The sequence below is a fragment of the Coregonus lavaretus genome (assembly GCF_964263955.1).
Source record: "Coregonus lavaretus genome assembly, chromosome: 18".
NCBI classification, from domain to species: domain Eukaryota; kingdom Metazoa; phylum Chordata; class Actinopteri; order Salmoniformes; family Salmonidae; genus Coregonus; species Coregonus lavaretus.
Window position 1 is genome coordinate 507,076 of NC_140005.1, and position 24,850 is coordinate 531,925.

The 24,850-nt window shown below is 46.3% G+C and overlaps 1 protein-coding gene across 1 annotated transcript in view; it reads right to left on the reverse strand.

Annotated features, from left to right (window-relative positions):
* Positions 1–24,850, reverse strand: part of fgfr3 (fibroblast growth factor receptor 3) — a gene marked incomplete at both ends in the record, with an annotated part of 280,133 nt that overhangs the window by 28,453 nt on the left and 226,830 nt on the right. The window contains 2 exons of the mRNA XM_084181508.1: positions 11,558–11,628; positions 12,121–12,243. Coding sequence (XP_084037634.1) covers positions 11,558–11,628; positions 12,121–12,243 — 194 coding nt within the window. The remainder of the gene's footprint in view (positions 1–11,557; positions 11,629–12,120; positions 12,244–24,850) is intronic.

Here is a 24,850-nt window from a genome sequence, read left to right on the forward strand (position 1 = left end):
TACTACTGTATAATTGTAACCAGACCTACTACTGTATAACTGTAACAAGACCTACTACTGTATAACTGTAACCCAGACCTACTACTGTATAACTGTAACCAGACCTACTACTGTATAACTGTAACCAGACCTACTACTGTATAACTGTAACCCAGACCTACTACTGTATAACTGTAACCCAGACCTACTACTGTATAACTGTAACCAGACCTACTACTGTATAATTGTAACCAGACCTACTACTGTATAACTGTAACCCAGACCTACTACTGTATAACTGTAACCCAGACCTACTACTGTATAACTGTAACCAGACCTACTACTGTATAACTGTAACCCAGCCCTACTACTGTATAACTGTAACCAGACCTACTACTGTATAACTGTAACCCAGACCTACTACTGTATAACTGTAACCAGACCTACTACTGTATAACTGTAACCCAGACCTACTACTGTATAACTGTAACCAGACCTACTACTGTATAACTGTAACCCAGACCTACTACTGTATAACTGTAACCAGACCTACTACTGTATAACTGTAACCAGACCTACTACTGTATAACTGTAACCCAGACCTACTACTGTATAACTGTAACCCAGACCTACTACTGTATAACTGTAACGTTCATTCCTTCGATGATAAACGCAAATCCGACCATCACCCCTGGTGAGACAAAACCGCGACTCGTCAGTGAAGAGCACTTTTTGCCAGTCCTGTCTGGTCCAGCGACGGTGGGTTTGTGCCCATAGGTGACGTTGTTGCCGGTGATGTCTGGTGAGGACCTGCCTTACAACAGGCCTACAAGCCCTCAGTCCAGCCTCTCTCAGCCTATTGCAGACAGTCTGATCACTGATGGAGGGATTGTGCGTTCCTGGTGTAACTCGGGCAGTTGTTGTTGCCATCCTGTTCCTGTCCCGCAGGTGTGATGTTCGGATGTACCAATCCTGTACAGGTGTTGTTACATGTGGTCTGCCACTGCGAGGACGATCCTCTGTCCGTCCCGTCTCCCTGTAGCGCTGTCTTAGGCGTCTCACAGTACGGACATTGCAATTTATTGCCCTGGCCACATCTGCAGTCCTCATGCCTCCTTGCAGCATGCCTAAGGCACGTTCACGCAGATGATCAGGGACCCTGGGCATCTTTCTTTTGGTGTTTTTCAGAGTCAGTAGAAAGGCCTCTTTAGTGTCCTAAGTTTTCATAACTGTGACCTTAATTGCCTACCGTCTGTAAGCTGTTAGTGTCTTAACGACCGTTCCACAGGTGCATGTTCATTAATTGTTTATGGTTCATTGAACAAGCATGGGAAACAGTGTTTAAACCCTTTACAATGAAGATCTGTGAAGTTGAAACATTTATGCACTCACTAACTGTAAGTCGCTCTGGATAAGGGCGTCTGCTAAATGACTAAAATAAATGACTCCAAGCAAACACTTTTTTTTTCAGCACTTGGGCTGTTGTTGCATCGCATGGGCTACTACTGTATAACTGTAACCAGACCTACTATCACAACAGCTGTTCATCACTCGACTGTCATTTGGAAACTTCCTGGATCAGATGATGATGTGTGAAGATCTCACGGCATAACTAATCAGCTGGAAACCACATCTATTGAAGAACCACTTTAATGACACTATCGATTTAGGTTTTAAGTATCAAGGTAAGGTGACTCTTTCGGTTAGGAGCATTCGATTTTGCAATCACATTTATTATTTGGATTTGTGTGCCCATGAAAACTGTTTTCACCCCGTAACATCACATACTTTTGGTGATGTAGTGTGACATCCCTTCAAATTAATGGATTCGGCTATTTCAGCCACACCCGTTGCTGACAGGTGTATAAAACCGAGCACACCGCCATGCAATCTCCATAGACAAATATTGGCAGTAGAATGGCCTTACTGAACGGCTCAGACGTGAAGTGGTAGGCCACACAAGCTCACAGTACGGGACCGCCGAGTGCTGAAGAGCGTAGCGCTTAAAAATCACCTGTCCTCGGTTGCAACACTCACTACCGAGTTCCAAACTGCCTCTGGAAGCAACGTCAGCACAAGAACTGTTCATCAGGAGCTTAATGAAATGGGTTTCCATGGCCGAGCAGCCGCACACAAGCCTAAGATCACCATGCGCAATGCCAAGCATTGGCTGGAGTGGTGTAAAGCTTGCGGCCTTTGGAGTGATGAATCATGCTTCACCATCTGGCAGTCCGACGGATGAATCTGGGTTTGGCGGATGCCAGGAGAACAGTACCTGCCCCAATGCATAGTGCCAACTGTAAAGTTTGGTGGAGGCGGAATAATGGTCTAGGGCTGTTTTTCATGGTTGGGGCTAGGCCCCTTAGTTTCATTGAAGGGAAATCTTAATGCTACAGCACACAACAACATTCTAGACGATTCTGTGCTTCCAACTTTGTGGCAACAGTTTGGGGAAGGCCCTTTCCTGTTTCAGCATGAAAATGCCCCGGTGCACAAAGCGAAACCCATACAGAAATGGTTTGTTGAGATCAGTGTGGAAGAACTTGACTGGCCTGCACAGAGCCCTGACCTCAACCCAATCGAACACCTTTGGGATTAACTGGAACGCCGACTGCGAGCCAGGCCTAATCGCCCAACATCAGTGCCCGACCTCACTAATGCTCTTGTGGCTGAATGGAAGCAAGTCCCCACAGCAATGTTCCAACATCTAGTGGAAAGCCTTCCCAGAAGAGTGGAGGCTGTTATAGCAGCAAAGGGGGGACCAACTCCATATTAATGCCCATGATTTTGGAATGAGATGTTCGACGGGCAGGTGTCCACATACTTTTGGTCAGTAGTGTAAGGGGACACAAACTGTTACGTAGTTACACTGCATTTCCGAGATCTCTATACAGAAAACTGCCTGACAGCTAGATTCAGGATTCTTCCAAGGTTAAAGTTCAATGTCTAATTTAACTGAATAATGCTTAATATATGATATAACGACAACTTACACTGCCATAAATGCAAGGACAGAGAAGTAATGTTTTATGTCACATGATTTTGGATAAATCTGTCAAGACATCAACCATGATAAAGGGTTAAACATAGGTTTTAAATCAACTTGTGAATTTTATTGAATATAGCTATGATCCCCCTTATATCTTAATGTACTAAAATTAAAAGAATTGGCAGATTATTATAAATGACTTATCAACTGCTGTAACAAATTCTCACTGGTACCCTAGTTTATAGAAAGACCCACTGGTGCCCTAGTTCATAGAAAGACCCACTGGTACCCTAGTTTATAGAAAGACCCACTGGTGCCCTAGTTTATAGAAAGACCCACTGGTGCCCTAGTTTATAGAAAGACCCACTGGTGCCCTAGTTTCTAGAAAGACCCACTGGTACCCTAGTTTCCAGAAAGACCCACTGGTGCCCTAGTTTCTAGAAAGACCCACATTCCTTGTTTAGCTGGAGTGGAATGTATGTATCCTGGATATGTTGTTGTCTCACCATCTTAAAGGGACATTTCACTTTTGCTCTTCCACTGCATGTCCAATAATAAAAATAGAGAATATACGCAAATACGAGCGTTTCAGCATCTTACCGGTAGAAACGGGCCATCTACATTTCATGGTTGTAAGCAAAGCACAATATCCAGAATTCATAGCGATTTCAGGATGTAGTACTGCCCCTGTTGAGATGGATCCAGTTGAGAATGGGTGTCAACAGTAAGCTAACGTTACTCACTGGACCAGCCACTCATTCATAGAACGTCAGATTGTGAATAACTATTTATTTGTATTTTTGTGTCGACAACAACTGTAAAGTTTAGTCATGGTGTGCTGCTCTGTGATGTGCAAACTACACACAAGCACAGGCTGCTGGGGTAACATTTCATTGGTTACCTGACGGAGATATTCCTCTGAGTTTACAGTGGCTGGCGGCAATAAAGAACGCTGCCTATGATGTGATCTGAGTGGCGCAGTGGTCTAAGGCACTGCATCGCAGAGCTAACTGTGCCACTAGAGATCCTGGTTCGAATCCAGGCTCTGTCGCAGCCGGCCGCGACCGGGAGACTCATGGGCGGCGCACAATTGGCCCAGCGTCGTCCAGGGTAGGGGAGGGAATGGCCGGCAGGGATGTAGCTCAGTTGATAGAGCATGGCGTTTGCAACGCCAGGGTTGTGGGTTCAATTCCCACGGGGGGCCAGTATAAAAAATAAAAATAAAATATGTATTCACTAACTGTAAGTTGCTCTGTATAAGAGCGTCTGCTAAATGACTAAAATGTAAATGTGAAGAAATATCTAAATGTATGTGTTTGTAGCACTATCAGCCAGATGGGGTTGCAAGATCGTCGAAAGTTGAAAAGTGAAGCTATTACATCGATGTTCCCCTTCACTTCAAAGAGGAAGGCATCCTATCAGCCCACAGCAGCGCAGCAGAAAAATAAGTTGAGCTGAGTTAATGTAGCCAGATGCTATCTGGCGATGTGATTAGTAACTTTGCAAGCTAATGTTAGCTAATGTTAGCTACAGCCTACCGGACCGTATCTAAACGTTAGCTAGCTAACTAACTACCGCTGAGGCTAACGTGACTGGCCTATGTGTTCTATTTACAGAGTCTGATCCCATCAGCATCACCTTTGCTAAATCATTCCATGACTCCATGATAAGCAAATCAATATACTGGAGCTAGGCATTAACATGTACCATGTCTTGTTGTCATAGCTGGGTGTGTTTACAAGTAGGCTACAACTTCTACTGTAGTTTTCTCTGTATTATGGAGGCTTAGTTGATTGTTCATGCAAGGCTTGAAGTCAACATCCCTGCCAACATCACCACAGCCTGCTAAACCAGCTGCCATTACCCAACATCCCTGCCAACATCACCACAGCCTGCTAAACCAGCTGCCATTACCCAACATCCCTGCCAACATCACCACAGCCTGCTAAACCAGCTGCCATTACCCAACATCCCTGCCAACATCACCACAGCCTGCTAAACCAGCTGCCATTACCCAACATCCCTGCCAACATCACCACAGCCTGCTAAACCAGCTGCCATTACCCAACATCCCTGCCAACATCACCACAGCCTGCTAAACCAGCTGCCATTACCCAACATCCCTGCCAACATCACCACAGCCTGCTAAACCAGCTGCCATTCACCCAACATCCCTGCCAACATCACCACAGCCTGCTAAACCAGCTGCCATTCACCCAACATCCCTGCCAACATCACCACAGCCTGCTAAACCAGCTGCCATTACCCAACATCCCTGCCAACATCACCACAGCCTGCTAAACCAGCTGCCATTCACCCAACATCCCTGCCAACATCACCACAGCCTGCTAAACCAGCTGCCATTACCCAACACAAGACAAGGTTCACCAGCTGAAGAGCATTCAGCACCCTGCCTGGAACATTCAACCAACACAACATCCATATTCAGTCAGACTGATGTTGTAGTATAATATAGAATGCCTTGCAATCACTGTGTACTGTCTGTATTACTACTGTTGGTGTAGAATATAAGACATCTCACAGACACGCTAGCTAGCTAGCTAGCTACAACACACAGGTATAGTTACTCAGGCTAATATGAGACATCTCACAGACACGCTAGCTAGCTAGCTAGCTACAACACACAGGTATAGTTACTCAGGCTAATATGAGACATCAAGCCAAAGTCTTTCCTTTACTCGTCGTAATCATCAAAACATTTATCCAGTTTAGCTCCTTATGAGATTTACTGAGGTTAGCTAGGCTAGGTAGCTAGCTAACTATAATGTTAGGCTACAGTACATTTTGGGTATAGCAAACAAAGCTAGCTAGTAAACCTTGGCTAGCTTGGCTTGTAGTGGTACTAACAATCCCTGTTATGGCTGAATCCATCCCCAAATTATGCTGTACTAAACAACACTGCCTTGTGTAAAGAGAGTGCTTATATTGCTAGCTAGCTACCACATTCTCGTTTGTCACACACACACGATCCATGGGGTCTGCAGTGACTCTCTCCAGTAAGAACTGTCTGCAATAGAATTAGTTTGCAGCACAGACATTCCTCTTCTGTTGGCACGGCTGGACAGCACCCACATAGACTGGTGGTGCCATTCCTCTTCTGTTGGCACGGCTGGACAGCACCCACATAGACTGGTGTTGCCATTCCTCTTCTGTTGGCACGGCTGGACAGCACCCACATAGACTGGTGATGCCTGAGTCTGACCGCGCCTCCCCATTGCTGCTTGCTGGTCTCGTAATTCTTGTTCTCGCTGTCTCAACTCCACTTCAGTGTTTTCCGGCTCAAATGGATAGGGCTGTATGTCCCTATGTTAGTATGTAAAAGAACATCAAAAATTGTTTTGTCGTCCAGCTCTTCTTGGAAAGAGGAATCATCAGAAGCAGTCATTGTAATTATTTAGCCATTTTAGATAGACAGCGCACGGTATCATAGCTCCTGTGAACCTGTAGAAACTAGTACCATTCCCGTTTTGAAAAGCCTACATTCGAGGGTGGGAACACAATTGGACAAGGAAGTAGGGCTCCCGTCAGGCTGTAGTCTTTACAAAGCCAGGGAAAATGAGTCAATCTAGATATCCTGCAATGTCGTGGCAGATAGGAACATCGTTGAGACAAGTCCAATGGCTCTATTGAACAAGGGCAACCATATCTACTCACTGCTAGTGTGATCGTGCAATCGGCGAAACATAAAGGCCACAATAATTGCTACAAAACATGTCTCCATTCATTTTTTAGATCAGACAGCAGGCTCAATCAACCGATGACATCATTGGTTGAACTCTCCTGGCGCAAAAATTCTAAAATACCGCTATGGTGCATAATTATGTCTGAAACACCTCTCACTCATAATTATGTAGGGAGACTGGGAAAACACCCCAAATAGTGTCTAGCGGTGAAGTTTCCCTTTAAGATGAATGCACTTGCTGTAAGTCGCTCTGGATAAGAGCCTCTGCTAAATGACGAAAATGTCAAATGTAAATGTTTTACATGCAGAGCTCATATTACCGTATTCAATAATTTTGAAAAACAAAATATATTGGGGTCACTAATGTATAATTTGTACATTTCTTTATTAGAAATGTAGTTATTTGTTACATTTGACTGTCTACACACAATACCCCACAATGACAAAGCTAACACAGGTTTTAAGGCAAATGTATGAAACATCAGTATTCAGACCCTAAACTCAGTACTTTGTTGAAGCACCTTTGGCAGCGATTACAGCCTAGAGTCTTCTTGGGTATGACGCTACAAACGTGGCACACCTGTATTTGGGGAGTTTCTCCCATTCCTCTCTGCAGATCCTTGCAAGCTCTGTCAGGTTAGATGGGGAGTGTCGCTGCACAGCTATTTTCAGGTCTCTCCAAAGATGTTTGATCGGGTTCAAGTCCGGGCTCTGGCTGGGCCACTCAAGGACATTTAGAGACTTGTCCCGAACCCACTCCTGCGTTGTCTTGGCTGTGTGCTTAGGGTTGTTGTCCTGTTGGAAGGTGAACCTTCGCACCAGTCTGAGGTCCTGAGCGCTCTGGAGCAGGTTTTCATCAAGGATCTCTCTGTACTTTGCTCTGTTCATCTTTCCCTCAATCCTGACTAGTCTCCCAGTCCCTGCCGCTGAAAAACATCCCCACAGCATGATGCTGCCACCACCATGGTTTCCTCCAAACGTGACGGTTGGCATTCAGGCCAACGAGTTCAATCTTGGTTTCATCAGACCATAAATTCTTGTTTCTCATGGTCTGAGAGCCCTTTAGGTGCCTTTTGGCAAACTCCAAGTTGGCTGTCATGTGCTTTTTACTGAGGAGTGGCTTCTGTCTGGTCACTCTACCATAAAGGCCTGATTGGTGGAGTGCTGCAGAAATGGTTGTCCTTCTGGAAGATTCTCCCATCTCCACAGAGGAACTCTGGAGCTCTGTCAGAGTGATCATCGGGTTCTTAGTCACCTCCCTGACCAAGGCCCTTCTCCCCCGATTGCTCAATTTGGCCGGGCAGCCAGCTCTATGAAGACTCTTGGTGGTTCTAAACTTCTTCAATTTAAGAATGATGGAGGCCACTGTGTTCTTGGGGACCTTCAATGCTGCAGACATTTTTTGGTACCCTTCCCCAGATCTGTATCTCGACACAATCCTGTCTCGGAGAGCTACGGACAATTCCTTCGACCTCATGGCTTGGTTTTTGCTCTGACATTCACTGTCAACTGTGGGACCTTATATAGACAGGTGTGTGCCTTTCCAAATCATGTCCAATCAATTTATTTTACCACAGGTGGACTCCAATCAAGTTGTAGAAACATCTGAAGGATGTTCAGTGGAAACAGGATGTCATGCCTACTCCTGCTCCCTCCCTCCGGCGCTCGACGTCGCCGGTCTACTAACCACCGGTCCTGGCAACCCACATTACGCACACCTGGCAACCCACATTACGCACACCTGGCAACCCACATTACGCACACCTGGCAACCCACATTACGCACACCTGGCAACCATCATTGCGCACACCTGGCAACCATCATTGCGCACACCTGGCAACCCACATTACGCACACCTGGCAACCCACATTACGCACACCTGGCAACCCACATTACGCACACCTGGCAACCATCATTGCGCACACCTGGCAACCCACATAACGCACACCTGGCAACCCACATTACGCACACCTGTCAACCATCATTGCGCACACTTGCTCCCCATTGTTACACACACACCTGGACTTCATCACCACCCTGATTACTCTCCCTTTATTTAGCCCAGTCAGTAGCTTCATCACCACCCTGATTACTCTCCCTTTATTTAGCCCTCAGTCAGTAGCTTCATCACCACCCTGATTACTCTCCCTTTATTTAGCCCTCAGTCAGTAGCTTCATCACCACCCTGATTACTCTCCCTTTATTTAGCCCTCAGTCAGTAGCTTCATCACCACCCTGATTACTCTCCCTTTATTTAGCCCTCAGTCAGTAGCTTCATCACCACCCTGATTACTCTCCCTTTATTTAGCCCTCAGTCAGTAGCTTCATCACCACCCTGATTACTCTCCCTTTATTTAGCCCTCAGTAGCTTCATCACCACCCTGATTACTCTCCCTTTATTTAGCCCTCAGTCAGTAGGTAGTATTGTTTTCTCTCATGTTCTTTTCTTCTCATGTTTGTTCATTTGTATCGTTTCATTATTTAACTCACCTTCCTGACTCCTGGCGTATACATTACACAGGATGCACCTGAGCTCAATTTCGAGTCTCATAGCAAAGGGTCTGAATACTTATGTAAATAAGGTGTCTGTTTTTTATTTGTAATAAATTAACAAACATTTCTAAAAACCTGTTTTCGCTTTGTCATTATGGGGTATTGTGTGTAGATTGATGATGATGACAGTAATCACACTGACCTCTGTTACAGTGGGGGAAAAAAGTATTTAGTCAGCCACCAATTGTGCAAGTTCTCCCACTTAAAAAGATGAGAGAAGCCTGTAATTTTCATCATAGGTACACGTCAACTATGACAGACAAATTGAGGAAAGAAAATCCAGAAAATCACATTGTAGGATTATTTATTAATTTATTTGCAAATTATGGTGGAAAATAAGTATTTGGTCACCTACAAACAAGCAGGATTTCTGGCTCTCACATACCTGTAACTTCTTCTTTAAGAGGCTCCTCTGTCCTCCACTCGTTACCTGTATTAATGGCACCTGTTTGAACTTGTTATCAGTATAAAAGACACCTGTCCACAACCTCAAACAGTCACACTCCAAACTGCACTATGGCCAAGACCAAAGAGCTGTCAAAGGACACCAGAAACAAAATTGTAGACCTGCACCAGGCTGGGAAGACTGAATCTGCAATAGGTAAGCAGCTTGGTTTGAAGAAATCAACTGTGGGAGCAATTATTAGGAAATGGAAGACATACTGATAATCTCCCTCGATCTGGGGCTCCATGCAAGATCTCACCCCGTGGGGTCAAAATGATCACAAGAACGGTGAGCAAAAATCCCAGAACCACACGGGGGGACCTAGTGAATGACCTGCAGAGAGCTGGGACCAAAGTAACAAAGCCTACCATCAGTAACACACTACGCCGCCAGGGACTCAAATCCTGCAGTGCCAGACGTGTCCCCCTGCTTAAGCCAGTACATGTCCAGGCCCGTCTGAAGTTTGCTAGAGTGCATTTGGATGATCCAGAAGAGGATTGGGAGAATGTCATATGGTCAGATGAAACCAAAATATAACTTTTTCAACTCGTCGTGTTTGGAGGACAAAGAATGCTGAGTTGCATCCAAAGAACACCATACCTACTGTGAAGCATGGGGGTGGAAACATCATGCTTTGGGGCTGTTTTTCTGCAAAGGGACCTGGACGACTGATCCGTGTAAAGGAAAGAATGAATGGGGCCATGTATCGTGAGATTTTGAGTGAAAACCTCCTTCTATCAGCAAGGGCATTGAAGATGAAACGTGGCTGGGTCTTTCAGCATGACAATGATCCCAAACACACCGCCCGGGCAACGAAGGAGTGGCTTCGTAAGAAGCATTTCAAGGTCCTGGAGTGGCCTAGCCAATCTCCAGATCTCAACCCCATAGAAAATCTTTGGAGGGAGTTGAAAGTCTGTGTTGCCCAGCGACAGCCCCAAAACATCACTGCTCTAGAGGAGATCTGCATGGAGGAATGGGCCAAAATTCCAGCAACAGTGTGTGAAAACCTTGTGAAGACTTACAGAAAACGTTTGACCTGTGTCATTGCCAACAAAGGGTATATAACAAAGTATTGAGAAACTTTTGTTATTGACCAAATACTTATTTTCCACCATAATTTGCAAATAAATTCATAAAAAATCCTACAATGTGATTTTCTGGAAAAAGAAATCTCATTTTGTCTGTCATAGTTGACGTGTACCTATGATGAAAATTACAGGCCTCTCTCATCTTTTTAAGTGGGAGAACTTGCCCAATTGGTGGCTGACTAAATACTTTTTTTCCCCACTGTATCTTCTATAAGAGATGGTTGATTACACTGCTACAACAAAACACAGGGCTGTGTGACACCTCTCTGATGCCACGTTTACAGATTAAAGACAAACAGTGGATGGAATGTGGTGGTCTGATTAAATGGAGCTAGATTATCACACAGCACAGATGACAGGGAGAGAGAGAGAGAGAGAGAGAGAGAGAGAGAGAGAGAGAGAGAGAGAGAGGGAGATACGAGGGAGATACGAGGGAGATTAAGAGTTACAGATACCGAGGGAGAGAGAGACGGATAGAGATGGAGGGAGGGAGAGGAAGGGAGAGAGAGCGAGAGAGAGGGAGAGACAGAGAGAGAGAGATGGACAGAGAAACGGAGGGAGGTAGAAGAGGCAGAGAGACATACCGAGAGAGACAGAGATGGAGAGCTAGAGCGAGAGAAACATATCGAGAGATAGATGAGAGCGAGATGGAGGGAAGCTATTGAATCCATATTGACCCACAGGACATTAGGTTTGATGCTAATTCACTAAGTCATGATATTACAAAACAGATTCCTGTCCTGCATAACTCTACATGGGCAGAGCAGAGGCACGCTGACAGGCTGGCTGTCTCCACTCACACGTCACTCTGGTTCGTGTAGACGCGGTCGAACAGAGCCTCTGGTGCCATCCATTTCACGGGCAGACGACCCTGCAACAACACACAGACAACAGAACAATAACCTCAGCATAAAGGATTAGAATAGCAGCCACCCAAGATCAGATATACCCCACCAACCCACTACGCCTCCCAAATACTGTCTTACCCAGAACAGATATACCCCACCAACCCACTACGCCTCCCAAATACTGTCTTACCCAGAACAGATATACCCCACCAACCCACTACGCCTCCCAAATATTGTCTTACCCAGAATAGATACCAACCCACCCACACACCCCCCCCAATCACTGTATTTTCCATAACAGATACCATACCAACCCACCCACACCCCACAAACACTGTATTTTCCATAACAGATACCATACCAACCCACCCACACACCCCCAATCACTGTATTTTCCATAACAGATACCATACCAACCCACCCACACCCCCCAAACACTGTATTTTCCATAACAGATACCATACCAACCCACCCACACTGTATTTTCCATAACAGATATAACACCTTAAACTCACGTTGGTAGTCTTCTTGTAGTAATCTATGTTGTGCACATCTCTAGCCAGACCGAAGTCTGCGATCTTCATCACGTTGTCTTCGGTTACAAGGACGTTCCTGGCTGCCAAGTCTCTATGGATACACTGAGGAGGAAAAGGAACAACACGTCAGTTTAAAACACACTGGACTGTACCGGGCTGTATTATACTGTATAGATCAACACACTGGAATGTACTGTATTATACTGTATAGACCAAAACACTGGACTGTACCGGGCTGTATTATACTGTATAGATCAACACACTGGAATGTACTGTATTATACTGTATAGACCAACACACTGGACTGTACCGGGCTGTATTATACTGTATAGACCAACACACTGGACTGTACTGTATTATACTGTATAGACCAACACACTGGACTGTACTGTATTATACTGTATAGACCAACACACTGGACTGTACCAGGCTGTATTATACTGTATAGACCAACACACTGGACTGTACCGGGCTGTATTATACTGTATAGACCAACACACTGGACTGTACCAGGCTGTATTATACTGTATAGACCAACACACTGGACTGTACCGGGCTGTATTATACTGTATAGACCAACACAATGGACTGTACCGGGCTGTATTATACTGTATAGACCAACACACTGGACTGTACCAGGCTGTATTATACTGTATAGACCAACACACTGGACTGTACCGGGCTGTATTATACTGTATAGACCAACACACTGGACTGTACTGGGCTGTATTATACTGTATAGACCAACACACTGGTCTGGACTGTATTATACTGTATAAACCAACACACTGGACCGTACCGGGCTGTATTATACTGTATAGACCAACACACTGGATTGTACTGGGCTGTATTATACTGTATAGACCAACACACTGGACTGTACCAGGCTGTATTATACTGTATAGACCAACACACTGGACTGTACTGTATTATACTGTATAGACCAACACACTGGACTGTCCCAGGCTGTATTATACTGTATAGACCAACACACTGGACTGTACCGGGCTGTATTATACTGTATAGCCCAACATACTGGACTGTACTGTATTATACTGTATAGACCAACACACTGGACTGTACCAGGCTGTATTATACTGTATAGACCAACACACTGGACTGTACTGTATTATACTGTATAGACCAACACACTGGACTGTACCGGGCTGTATTATACTGTATAGATCAACACACTGGACTGTATTATACTGTATAGACCAACAAACTGGACTGTACCGGGCTGTATTATACTGTATAGACCAACACACTGGACTGTACCAGGCTGTATTATACTGTATAGACCAACACACTGGACTGTACCGGGCTGTATTATACTGTATAGACCAACACACTGGACTGTACCGGGCTGTATTATACTGTATAGACCAACACACTGGACTGTACCGGGCTGTATTATACTGTATAGACCAACACACTGGACTGTACCATCCTGTATTATACTGTACAGACCAACACACTGGACTGTACCGGGCTGTTTTATACTGTATAGACCAACACACTGGACTGTACCAGGCTGTATTATACTGTATAGACCAACACACTGGACTGTACCGGGCTGTATTATACTGTATAGACCAACACAATGGACTGTACCGGGCTGTATTATACTGTATAGACCAACACACTGGACTGTACCAGGCTGTATTATACTGTATAGACCAACACACTGGACTGTACCGGGCTGTATTATACTGTATAGACCAACACACTGGACTGTACCGGGCTGTATTATACTGTATAGACCAACACACTGGTCTGTACTGTATTATACTGTATAGACCAACACACTGGACTGTACCAGGCTGTATTATACTGTATAGACCAACACACTGGATTGTACTGGGCTGTATTATACTGTATAGACCAACACACTGGACTGTACCAGGCTGTATTATACTGTATAGACCAACACACTGGACTGTACTGTATTATACTGTATAGACCAACACACTGGACTGTCCCAGGCTGTATTATACTGTATAGACCAACACACTGGACTGTACCGGGCTGTATTATACTGTATAGCCCAACATACTGGACTGTACTGTATTATACTGTATAGACCAACACACTGGACTGTACCAGGCTGTATTATACTGTATAGACCAACACACTGGACTGTACTGTATTATACTGTATAGACCAACACACTGGACTATACCGGGCTGTATTATACTGTGTAGATCAACACACTGGACTGTATTATACTGTATAGACCAACAAACTGGACTGTACCGGGCTGTATTATACTGTATAGACCAACACACTGGACTGTACCAGGCTGTATTATACTGTATAGACCAACACACTGGACTGTACCGGGCTGTATTATACTGTATAGACCAACACACTGGACTGTACCGGGCTGTATTATACTGTATAGACCAACACACTGGACTGTACCGGGCTGTATTATACTGTATAGACCAACACACTGGACTGTACCATCCTGTATTATACTGTACAGACCAACACACTGGACTGTACCGGGCTGTATTATACTGTATATACCAACACACTGGACTGTACCGGGCTGTATTATACTGTACAGACCAACACACTGGACTGTACCGGGCTGTATTATACTGTATAGACCAACACACTGGACTGTACCAGGCTGTATTATACTGTATAGACCAACACACTGGACTGTACTGTATTATACTGTATAGACCAACACACTGTACTGTATTATACTGTATAGACCAACACACTGGACTGTACCGGGCTGTATTATACTGTATAGACCAACACACTGGACTGTACTGTTTTATACTGTATAGACCAACACACTGGACTGTACCGGGCTGTATTATACTGTATAGACCAACACACTGGACTGTACCGGGCTGTATTATACTGTATAGATCAACACACTGGACTGTACTGTATTATACTGTATAGACCAACACACTGGACTGTACCGGGCTGTATTATACTGTATAGACCAACACACTGGACTGTACCGGGCTGTATTATACTGTATAGACCAACACACTGGACTGTACTGTATTATACTGTATAGACCAACACACTGGACTGTACTGTATTATACTGTATAGACCAACACACTGGACTGTACTGTATTATACTGTATAGACCAACACACTGGACTGTACTGTATTATACTGTATAGACCAACACACTGGACTGTACCAGGCTGTATTATACTGTATAGACCAACACACTGGACTGTACCGGGCTGTATTATACTGTATAGACCAACACACTGGACTGTACCGGGCTGTATTATACTGTATAGACCAACACACTGGTCTGTACTGTATTATACTGTATAAACCAACACACTGGACCGTACCGGGCTGTATTATACTGTATAGACCAACACACTGGATTGTACCAGGCTGTATTATACTGTATAGACCAACACACTGGACTGTACCAGGCTGTATTATACTGTATAGACCAACACACTGGACTGTACTGTATTATACTGTATAGACCAACACACTGGACTGTCCCAGGCTGTATTATACTGTATAGACCAACACACTGGACTGTACCAGGCTGTATTATACTGTATAGACCAACACACTGGACTCTACTGTATTATACTGTATAGACCAACACACTGGACTGTACCGGGCTGTATTATACTGTATAGATCAACACACTGGACTGTATTATACTGTATAGACCAACAAACTGGACTGTACCGGGCTGTATTATACTGTATAGACCAACACACTGGACTGTACAAGGCTGTATTATACTGTATAGACCAACACACTGGACTGTACTGTATTATACTGTATAGACCAACACACTGGACTGTACCGGGCTGTATTATACTGTATAGACCAACACACTAGACTGTACTGTATTATACTGTATAGACCAACACACTGGACTGTACCGGGCTGTATTATACTGTATAGACCAACAAACTGGACTGTACCGGGCTGTATTATACTGTACAGACCAACACACTGGACTGTACTGTATTAAACTGTATAGACCAACACACTGGACTGTACCAGGCTGTATTATACTGTATAGACCAACACACTGGACTGTACCAGGCTGTATTATACTGTATAGACCAACACACTGGACTGTACCAGGCTGTATTATACTGTATAGACCAACACACTGGACTGTACCAGGCTGTATTATACTGTATATACCAACACACTGGACTGTACCAGGCTGTATTATACTGTATAGTCCAACACACTGGACCGTACCGGGCTGTATTATACTGTATAGACCAACACACTGGACTGTACCGGGCTGTATTATACTGTATAGACCAACACACTGGACTGTACCAGGCTGTATTATACTGTATAGACCAAAACACTGGACTGTACCGGGCTGTATTATACTGTATAGACCAACACACTGGACTGTACTGTATTATACTGTATAGACCAACACACTGGACTGTACCGGGCTGTATTATACTGTATAGACCAACACACTGGACTGTACCGGGCTGTATTATACTGTATAGACCAACACACTGGACTGTACTGTATTATACTGTATAGACCAACACGCTGGACTGTACCGGGCTGTATTATACTGTATAGACCAACACACTGGACTGTACCAGGCTGTATTATACTGTATAGACCAACACACTGGACTGTACTGTATTATACTGTATAGACCAACACACTGGACTGTACTGTATTATACTGTATAGACCAACACACTGGACTGTACTGTATTATACTGTATAGACCAACACACTGGACTGTACCAGGCTGTATTCTACTGTATAGACCAACACACTGGACTGTACCAGGCTGTATTATACTGTATAGACCAACACACTGGACTGTACCAGGCTGTATTATACTGTATAGACCAACACACTGGACTGTACCGGGCTGTATTATACTGTATAGACCAACACACTTGACTGTACCGGGCTGTATTATACTGTATAGACCAACACACTGGACTGTACTGTATTATACTGTATAGACCAACACACTGGACTGTACCAGGCTGTATTATACTGTATAGACCAACACACTGGACTGTACCGGGCTGTATTATACTGTATAGACCAACACACTGGACTGTACTGTATTATACTGTACAGACCAACACACTGGACTGTACCGGGCTGTATTATACTGTATAGCCCAACATACTGGACTGTACTGTATTATACTGTATAGACCAACACACTGGACCGTACCGGGCTGTATTATACTGTACAGACCAACACACTGGACTGTACTGTATTATACTGTATAGACCAACACACTGGACTGTACTGTATTATACTGTATAGACCAACACACTGGACTGTACCGGGCTGTACTATACTGTATAGACCAACACACTGGACTGTAATGGGCTGTATTATACTGTATAGACCAACACACTGGACTGTACTGTATTATACTGTATAGACCAACACACTGGACTGTACCAGGCTGTATTATACTGTATAGACCAACACACTGGACTGTACCGGGCTGTATTATACTGTATAGACCAACACACTGGACTGTACCAGGCTGTATTATACTGTATAGACCAACACACTGGACTGTACCGGGCTTTATTATACTGTATAGACCAACACACTGGACCGTACCGGGCTGTATTATACTGTATAGACCAACACACTGGACTGTACTGTATTATACTGTATAGACCAACACACTGGACTGTACCGGGCTGTATTATACTGTATAGACCAACACACTAGACTGTACTGTATTATACTGTATAGACCAACACACTGGACTGTACCAGGCTGTATTATACTGTATAGACCAACACACTGGACCGTACCGGGCTGTATTATACTGTATAGACCAACACACTGGACTGTACCAGGCTGTATTATACTGTATAGACCAACACACTGGACTGTACCGGGCTGTATTATACTGTATAGACCAACACACTGGACTGTACCGGGCTGTATTATACTGTATAGACCAACACACTGGACTGTACCGGGCTGTATTACAGTCGCCATCAAAAGTTTTGAGAATGACAAGTATTGGTCTTCACAAAGTTTGCTGCTTCAGTGTTTTTAGATATTTTTGTCAGATGTTACTATGGTATACTGAAGTATAATTACAAGCATTCCATAAACAGTTTTTGTACTGACGTTGCTTCAAGAGGCAGTTTGGAACTCAGTAGGGAGTGTTGCAACTGAGGACAAGCACGTGCTTCAGCACTCGGTGGTCCCGTTCTGTGAGCTTGTGTGGCCTACCACTTCGCGGCTGAGCCGTTGTTGCTCCTAGACATTTCCACTTCACAATTACAGCACTCACAGTTGACCGGGGCAGCTCTAGCAGGGCAGAAATTTGACTGACTGACTTGTTGGAAAGGTGGCATCCTATGACGGTGTGACACTCTGGCTCTATGGACTTTATAATTGAGCCAGGGTTGTTCATTTTCTTGTGTTTGGGTGTATTTCATTTGGTGGTGTTGGGGATGGGTGAGTTTCATTTTGTTTGTGTCTATGGTGATTGGTCTATGACTCCCAATCGGAGGTAACGAGTGTCAGCTGTCGGCTCGTTATCTCTGATTGGGAGCCATATATATTCTGTGTGTTTTCTCCTTTGTTTGGTGGGTTATTGTTTCCGTGTTGCTGTTAGTCTGTATCAGTATTTGTACTTCACGTATCGTCATTTGTTGTTTTCTTCGTGGTTGCTTTAAATAATAAAGTCATCATGTTCACTCCACGCGCTGCGTATTGGTCCGCTCCTTCAGACGATCGTGACAGAATAACCCACCATAAGAAGACCAAGCAGCGTGTCCAGGAGCAAAGAGACTGGACATGGGTGGAGGCGCCGGGTAAGGAGATCGAGAGGCTGGCGATGGCCCAGGTGGGCAAATCGTGGTCCTGGGAGGACATGCTCGGGGGCAAGGGACCTTGGGGGAAGATCAAGGCCCTGGCGAGAGAGGAGCATCGGCGGCAGCAGGTTTTTCGTCGGAGGGACGAGAGGCAACCCCAAGAAATTTTTTGGGGGGGGCACATGGCTTGGGCGACTGAGCAGCAGGAGGCTGCCACAAGGCAGAGTCAGAAGGCTGCCAGGTTAAGGGGGCTGACGGAGGCAGAGAAGGGACGGATTCAGGAGGCTACCAGGTCAAGGGGGCTATTGGCGAGTAGAAGGAGGGAAGTGTGTGTGGCACGGCGTGAAGGACTGATGTGTGTTGCCAGTCCGGTCCGGCCCGTTCCTGATCCTCGGTTGAAGCCAGTAGTGTGTGTTCCCCGTACGGTACGGCCTGTTCCGGCCCCTCGCACTAAGTGTACGGTGCGCGTCGCCAGCCCAGCCCGGCCTGTTCCGGTCCCTCGCACTAAGTGTACGGTGCGCGTCGCCAGCCCGGTTCGGCCTGTTCCTGCCATCCGCACCAAGTGTACGGTGCGCGTCGCCAGCCCAGCCCGGCCTGTTCCTACTCCACGCACCAGGGATACGGTGCGCTTCGCCAGCCCGGCCCGGCCTGTTCCGGCCACTCGCACCAGGGATATGGTGCGCGTCGCCAGCCCAGCCCGGCCTGTTCCTGCTCTCCGCACTAGGCGTGAGGTGAGTCCCCAGGGTCCAGCATGCCCTGTTCCGGCTCCCCGCACTAGGCGTTATGGGAGTCCCCAGGGTCCAGCATGCCCTGTTCCGACTCCCCGCACTAGACCTGAGATGCGTGTCCTCAGCCCGGTACCTCCAGTTCCGGCACCACGCATCAGGCCTACGGTGCGTCCCCAGGGTCCAGCATGCCCTGTTGCTTCTCCCCGCACTAGCCCTGAGATGCGTGTCCTCAGCCCGGTACCTCCTGTTCCGGCACCACGCACCAGGCCTACGATGCGCCTCAGACGGCCAGAGTCTGCCGTCTGCCCAACGCCGTCTGAACTGTCCGTCTGCCCAACGGGGCCTGAACTGTCCGTCTGCCCAACGCCGTCTGAACTGCCCGTCTGCCCAACGCCGTCTGAACTGCCCGTCTGCCCAACGGCGCCTGAACTGCCCGTCTGCCCAACGCCGTCTGAACTGTCCGTCTGCCAAGCGCCGCAGGAACTGCCCGTCTGTACTGAGCCTGCAAAGCCGCCCGTCTGCCATGAGCCTTCAGAGCCGTCCGCCAGACCGGACCCGCTAGAGCTCTCTGCCAGACAGGAGCAGCCAGAGCCTTCCGCCAGACAGGATCAGCCAGAGCCTTCCGCCAGACAGGATCAGCCAGAGCCTTCTGCCAGACAGGATCAGCCAGAGCCTTCCGCCAGACAGGATCAGCCAGAGCCTTCTGCCAGACAGGATCAGCCAGAGCCTTCTGCCAGACAGGATCAGCCAGAGCCTTCTGCCAGACAGGATCAGCCAGAGCCTTCTGCCAGACAGGATCAGCCAGAGCCTTCTGCCAGACAGGATCAGCCAGAGCCTTCCGCCAGACAGGATCCGCCAGAGCCGTCCAGCCAGGATCCGCCAGAGCCGTCCAGCCAGGATCCGCCAGAGCCGTCCAGCCAGGATCCGCCAGAGCCGTCCAGCCAGGATCCGCCAGAGCCGTCCAGCCAGGATCCGCCAGAGCCGTCCAGCCAGGATCCGCCAGAGCCGTCCAGCCAGGATCCGCCAGAGCCGTCCAGCCAGGATCCGCCAGAGCCGTCCAGCCTGGATCCGCCAGAGCCGTCCAGCCTGGATCCGCCAGAGCCGTCCAGCCGGGATCCGCCAGAGCCGTCCAGCCGGGATCCGCCAGAGCCGTCCAGCCGGGATCCGCCAGAGCCGTCCAGCCGGGATCCGCCAGAGCCGTCCAGCCGGGATCCGCCAGAGCCGTCCAGCCGGGATCCGCCAGAGCCGTCCAGCCGGGATCCGCCAGAGCCGACCAGCCGGGATCCGCCATTCAGCCTGGTACTGCCCCTTAGTCCGGTGCTGCCCCTTAGTCAGGTACTGTCCCTTAGCCCGGTGCTGCCCCGTAGTCCGGTGCTGCCCCTTAGTCCGGTGCTGCCCCTTAGCCCGGTGCTGCCCCTTGTCCCGGTGCTGCCCCTTATCCCGGTGCTGCCCCTTATCCCGGTGCTGCCCCTTAGGCCGATGCTGCCCCTTAGTCCGGTGTTGCCCCTTAGTCCAGGTGGGGTTAGTTGGAGGGTGGTCATTGGGAGGAGGCTACCGAAGCAGGTTGTGACTGTGGTGGGGTGGGGATCACGACCGGGGCCAGAGCCGCCACCGTGGACAGACGCCCACCCAGACCCTCCCCTAGTCCTGATGTTGGTGCGCCCGGAGTTCGCACCTTTAGGGGGGGGTACTGTGACACTCTGGCTCTATGGACTTTATAATTGAGCCAGGGTTGTTCATTTTCTTGTGTTTGGGTGTATTTCATTTGGTGGTGTTGGGGATGGGTGAGTTTCATTTTGTTTGTGTCTATGGTGATTGGTCTATGACTCCCAATCGGAGGTAACGAGTGTCAGCTGTCGGCTCGTTATCTCTGATTGGGAGCCATATATATTCTGTGTGTTTTCTCCTTTGTTTGGTGGGTTATTGTTTCCGTGTTGCTGTTAGTCTGTATCAGTATTTGTACTTCACGTATCGTCATTTGTTGTTTTCTTCGTGGTTGCTTTAAATAATAAAGTCATCATGTTCACTCCACGCGCTGCGTATTGGTCCGCTCCTTCAGACGATCGTGACAGACGGTGCGACGTTGAAAGTCACTGATCTCTTCAGTAAGGCCATTCTACTGCCAATGTTTGTCTATGGAGATTGCATGGCTGTGAGCTTGATTTTATACACCTGTCAGCAACAGGTGTGGCTGAAATAGCTGAATCCACTCATTTGAAGGGGTGACCACATACTTTTCCATATCTAGTGTACTTAACCTTTATTTTAACAGGGAAGACATATTGAGATCTGGGTTTCTTTTTCAAATGTGCCCTGTATATACACAACATAAATATAAACATTATACCCAAACTATATACAGTACATACAGTGCCTTCGGGAAAGTATTCAGACCCCTTCACTTTTTACACATTTTGATAGGTTACAGCCTTATTCTAAAATTGATTACATTTGATTAAATTTACACACAATACCCCATAATGACAAATTAAAAACAGGTTTTTATAAATTTTTGCTAATTTATTATAAATAAAAAAGGAAATATCACATTTACATCAGTATTCAGGCCATTTACTCAGTACTTTGTTGAAGCACCTTTGGCAGCGATTACAGCCTTGATTCATCTTGGGTATGACGCTACAAGTGTGGCACACCTGTATTTGGGGAGTTTCTCCCATTCTTCTCTGCAGATCCTCTCAAGCTCTGTCAGGTTGGATGGGGAGCGTCGCTGCACAGCTATTTTCAGGTCTCTCCAGAGATGTTCGATCGGGTTCAAGTCCAGGCTCTGGCTGGGCCACTCAAGGACATTTAGAGACTTGTCCCGAACCCACTCCTGCGTTGTCTTGGCTGTGTGCTTAGGGTTGTTGTCCTGTTGGAAGGTGAACCTTCGACCCAGTCTGAGGTCCTGAGCGCTCTGGAGCAGGTTTTCATCAAGGATCTCTCTGTACTTTGCTCTGTTCATCTTTCCCTCAATCCTGACTAGTCTCCCAGTCCCTGCCACTGAAAAACATCCCCACAACATGATGCTGCCACCACCATGCTTCACCGTAGGGATGGTGCCAGGTTTCCTCCAGACGTGACGCCTGGCATTCAGGCCAAACAGTTCAATCTTGGTTTCATCAGACCAGAGAATCTTGTTTTTCATGGTCTGAGAGCCCTTTAGGTGCCTTTTGGCAAACTCCAAGTTGGCTGTCATGTGCTTTTTACTGAGGAGTGGCTTCTGTCTGGCCACTCTACAATAAAGGCCTGATTGGTGGAGTGCTACAGAGATGGTTGTCCTTCTGGAAGGTTCTCTCATCTCCACAGAGGAACTCTAGAGCTCTGTCAGAGTGACCATTGGGTTCTTGGTCACCTCCCTGACCAAGGCCCTTCTCCCCCTGATTGCTCAGTTTGGCCGGGCAGCCAGCTCTAGGAAGAGTCTTGGTGGTTCCAAACTTCTTCCATTTAAGAATGATGGAGGCCACTGTGTTCTTGGGGACCTTCAATGCTGCAGAAATTTTTTCATACCCTTCCCCAGATCTGTGCCTCGACACAATCCTGTCTCAGAGCTCTACGGACAATTCCTTCGACCTCATGGCTTGGTTTTTGCTCTGACATGCACTGTCAACTGCGGGACCTTATATAGATAGGTGTGTGCCTTTCCAAATCATGTCCAATCAATTGAATTTACCACAGGTGGACTCCAATCAAGTTGTAGAAACATCTCAAGGATGATCAATGGAAACAGGATGCACCTGAGCTCAACTTCGAGTCTCATAGCAAAGCGTCTGAATACTTATGTAAATAAGGTATTTCAGTTTTCTTATTTTTAGCAAAAAATTCTAAACAACCTGTTTTCACTTTGTCATTATTGGGTATTGTGTGTAGATTGCTGAGGATTTGTATTTATTTAATCAATTTTAGAATAAGGCTGTAACATAACAAAATGTGGAAATAGTCAATGGGTCTGAATACTTTCCGAAGGCACGGTATATATACACATTAGAATACAAAAACACAGTCATGGGAAGCACAAATAAAGCATCACAAATCACCCAGAAAAAAAGTTATATTCCTCCACAAATAAGTCCCCAATCAATACCTTAAATTGCCAGAACGGCACCAGAACATCAAGATTAAATATATTTAGAATGTTGTTCCAGCAATACGGAGCATTAAAACTAAAAGCAGATTTACCTCCTCGGTGGAGACCCTGGGAACCTCAGGAGTTAACCAATCCTGTGAACGGGTTAGGAACCTCAGGAGTTAACCAATCCTGTGAACGGGTTAGGAACCTCAGGAGTTAACCAATCCTGTGAACGGGTTAGGAACCTCAGGAGTTAACCAATCCTGTGAACAGGTTAGGAACCTCAGGAGTTAACCAATCCTGTGAACAGGTTAGGAACCTCAGGAGTTAACCAATCCTGTGAACAGGTTAGGAACCTCAGGAGTTAACCAATCCTGTGAACAGGTTAGGAACCTCAGGAGTTAACCAATCCTGTGAACAGGTTAGGAACCTCAGGAGTTAACCAATCCTGTGAACAGGTTAGGAACCTCAGGAGTTAACCAATCCTGTGAACAGGTTAGGAAACTCAGGTGTCTATACTTCAACAGCAAAGTTAGAGAAGTAGGGAGCCAACCTTTTGATACAGGATACAGTGATGAGTAGCCTGTATACGAAGGGCACTATGGTAGATGGCATCCACTTTGATAAATAATATCACCATAATCAAGAACAGATAAAAAGGTTGACTGAATGATCTGCTTCCTACTGCTTAGAGAAAGGCACGATCTGTTTCTGTAGAAAAAGCCAACATTAACTCTTAGCTTCTTAACCAGCCCCCTTGGTGTTTTTCCTATTTTGTTGCATTACAACCTGTAATTTAAATTGATTTTTATTTGGATTTCATGTAATGGACATACACAAAATAGTCCATATTGGTGAAATTCTAAAAAAATAAATAACGGAAAAGTGGTGCGTGCATATGTATTCACTCCCTTTGCTATGAAGCCCCTAAATAAGATCTGGTGCAACCAAGCTGAACCCTGGCAAGACGGAGCTGCTCTTCCTCCCGGGGAAGGACTGCCCGTTCCATGATCTCGCCATCACGGTTGACAACTCTGTTGTGTCCTCCTCCCAGAGTGCGAAGAGCCTTGGCGTGACCCTGGACAACACCCTGTCG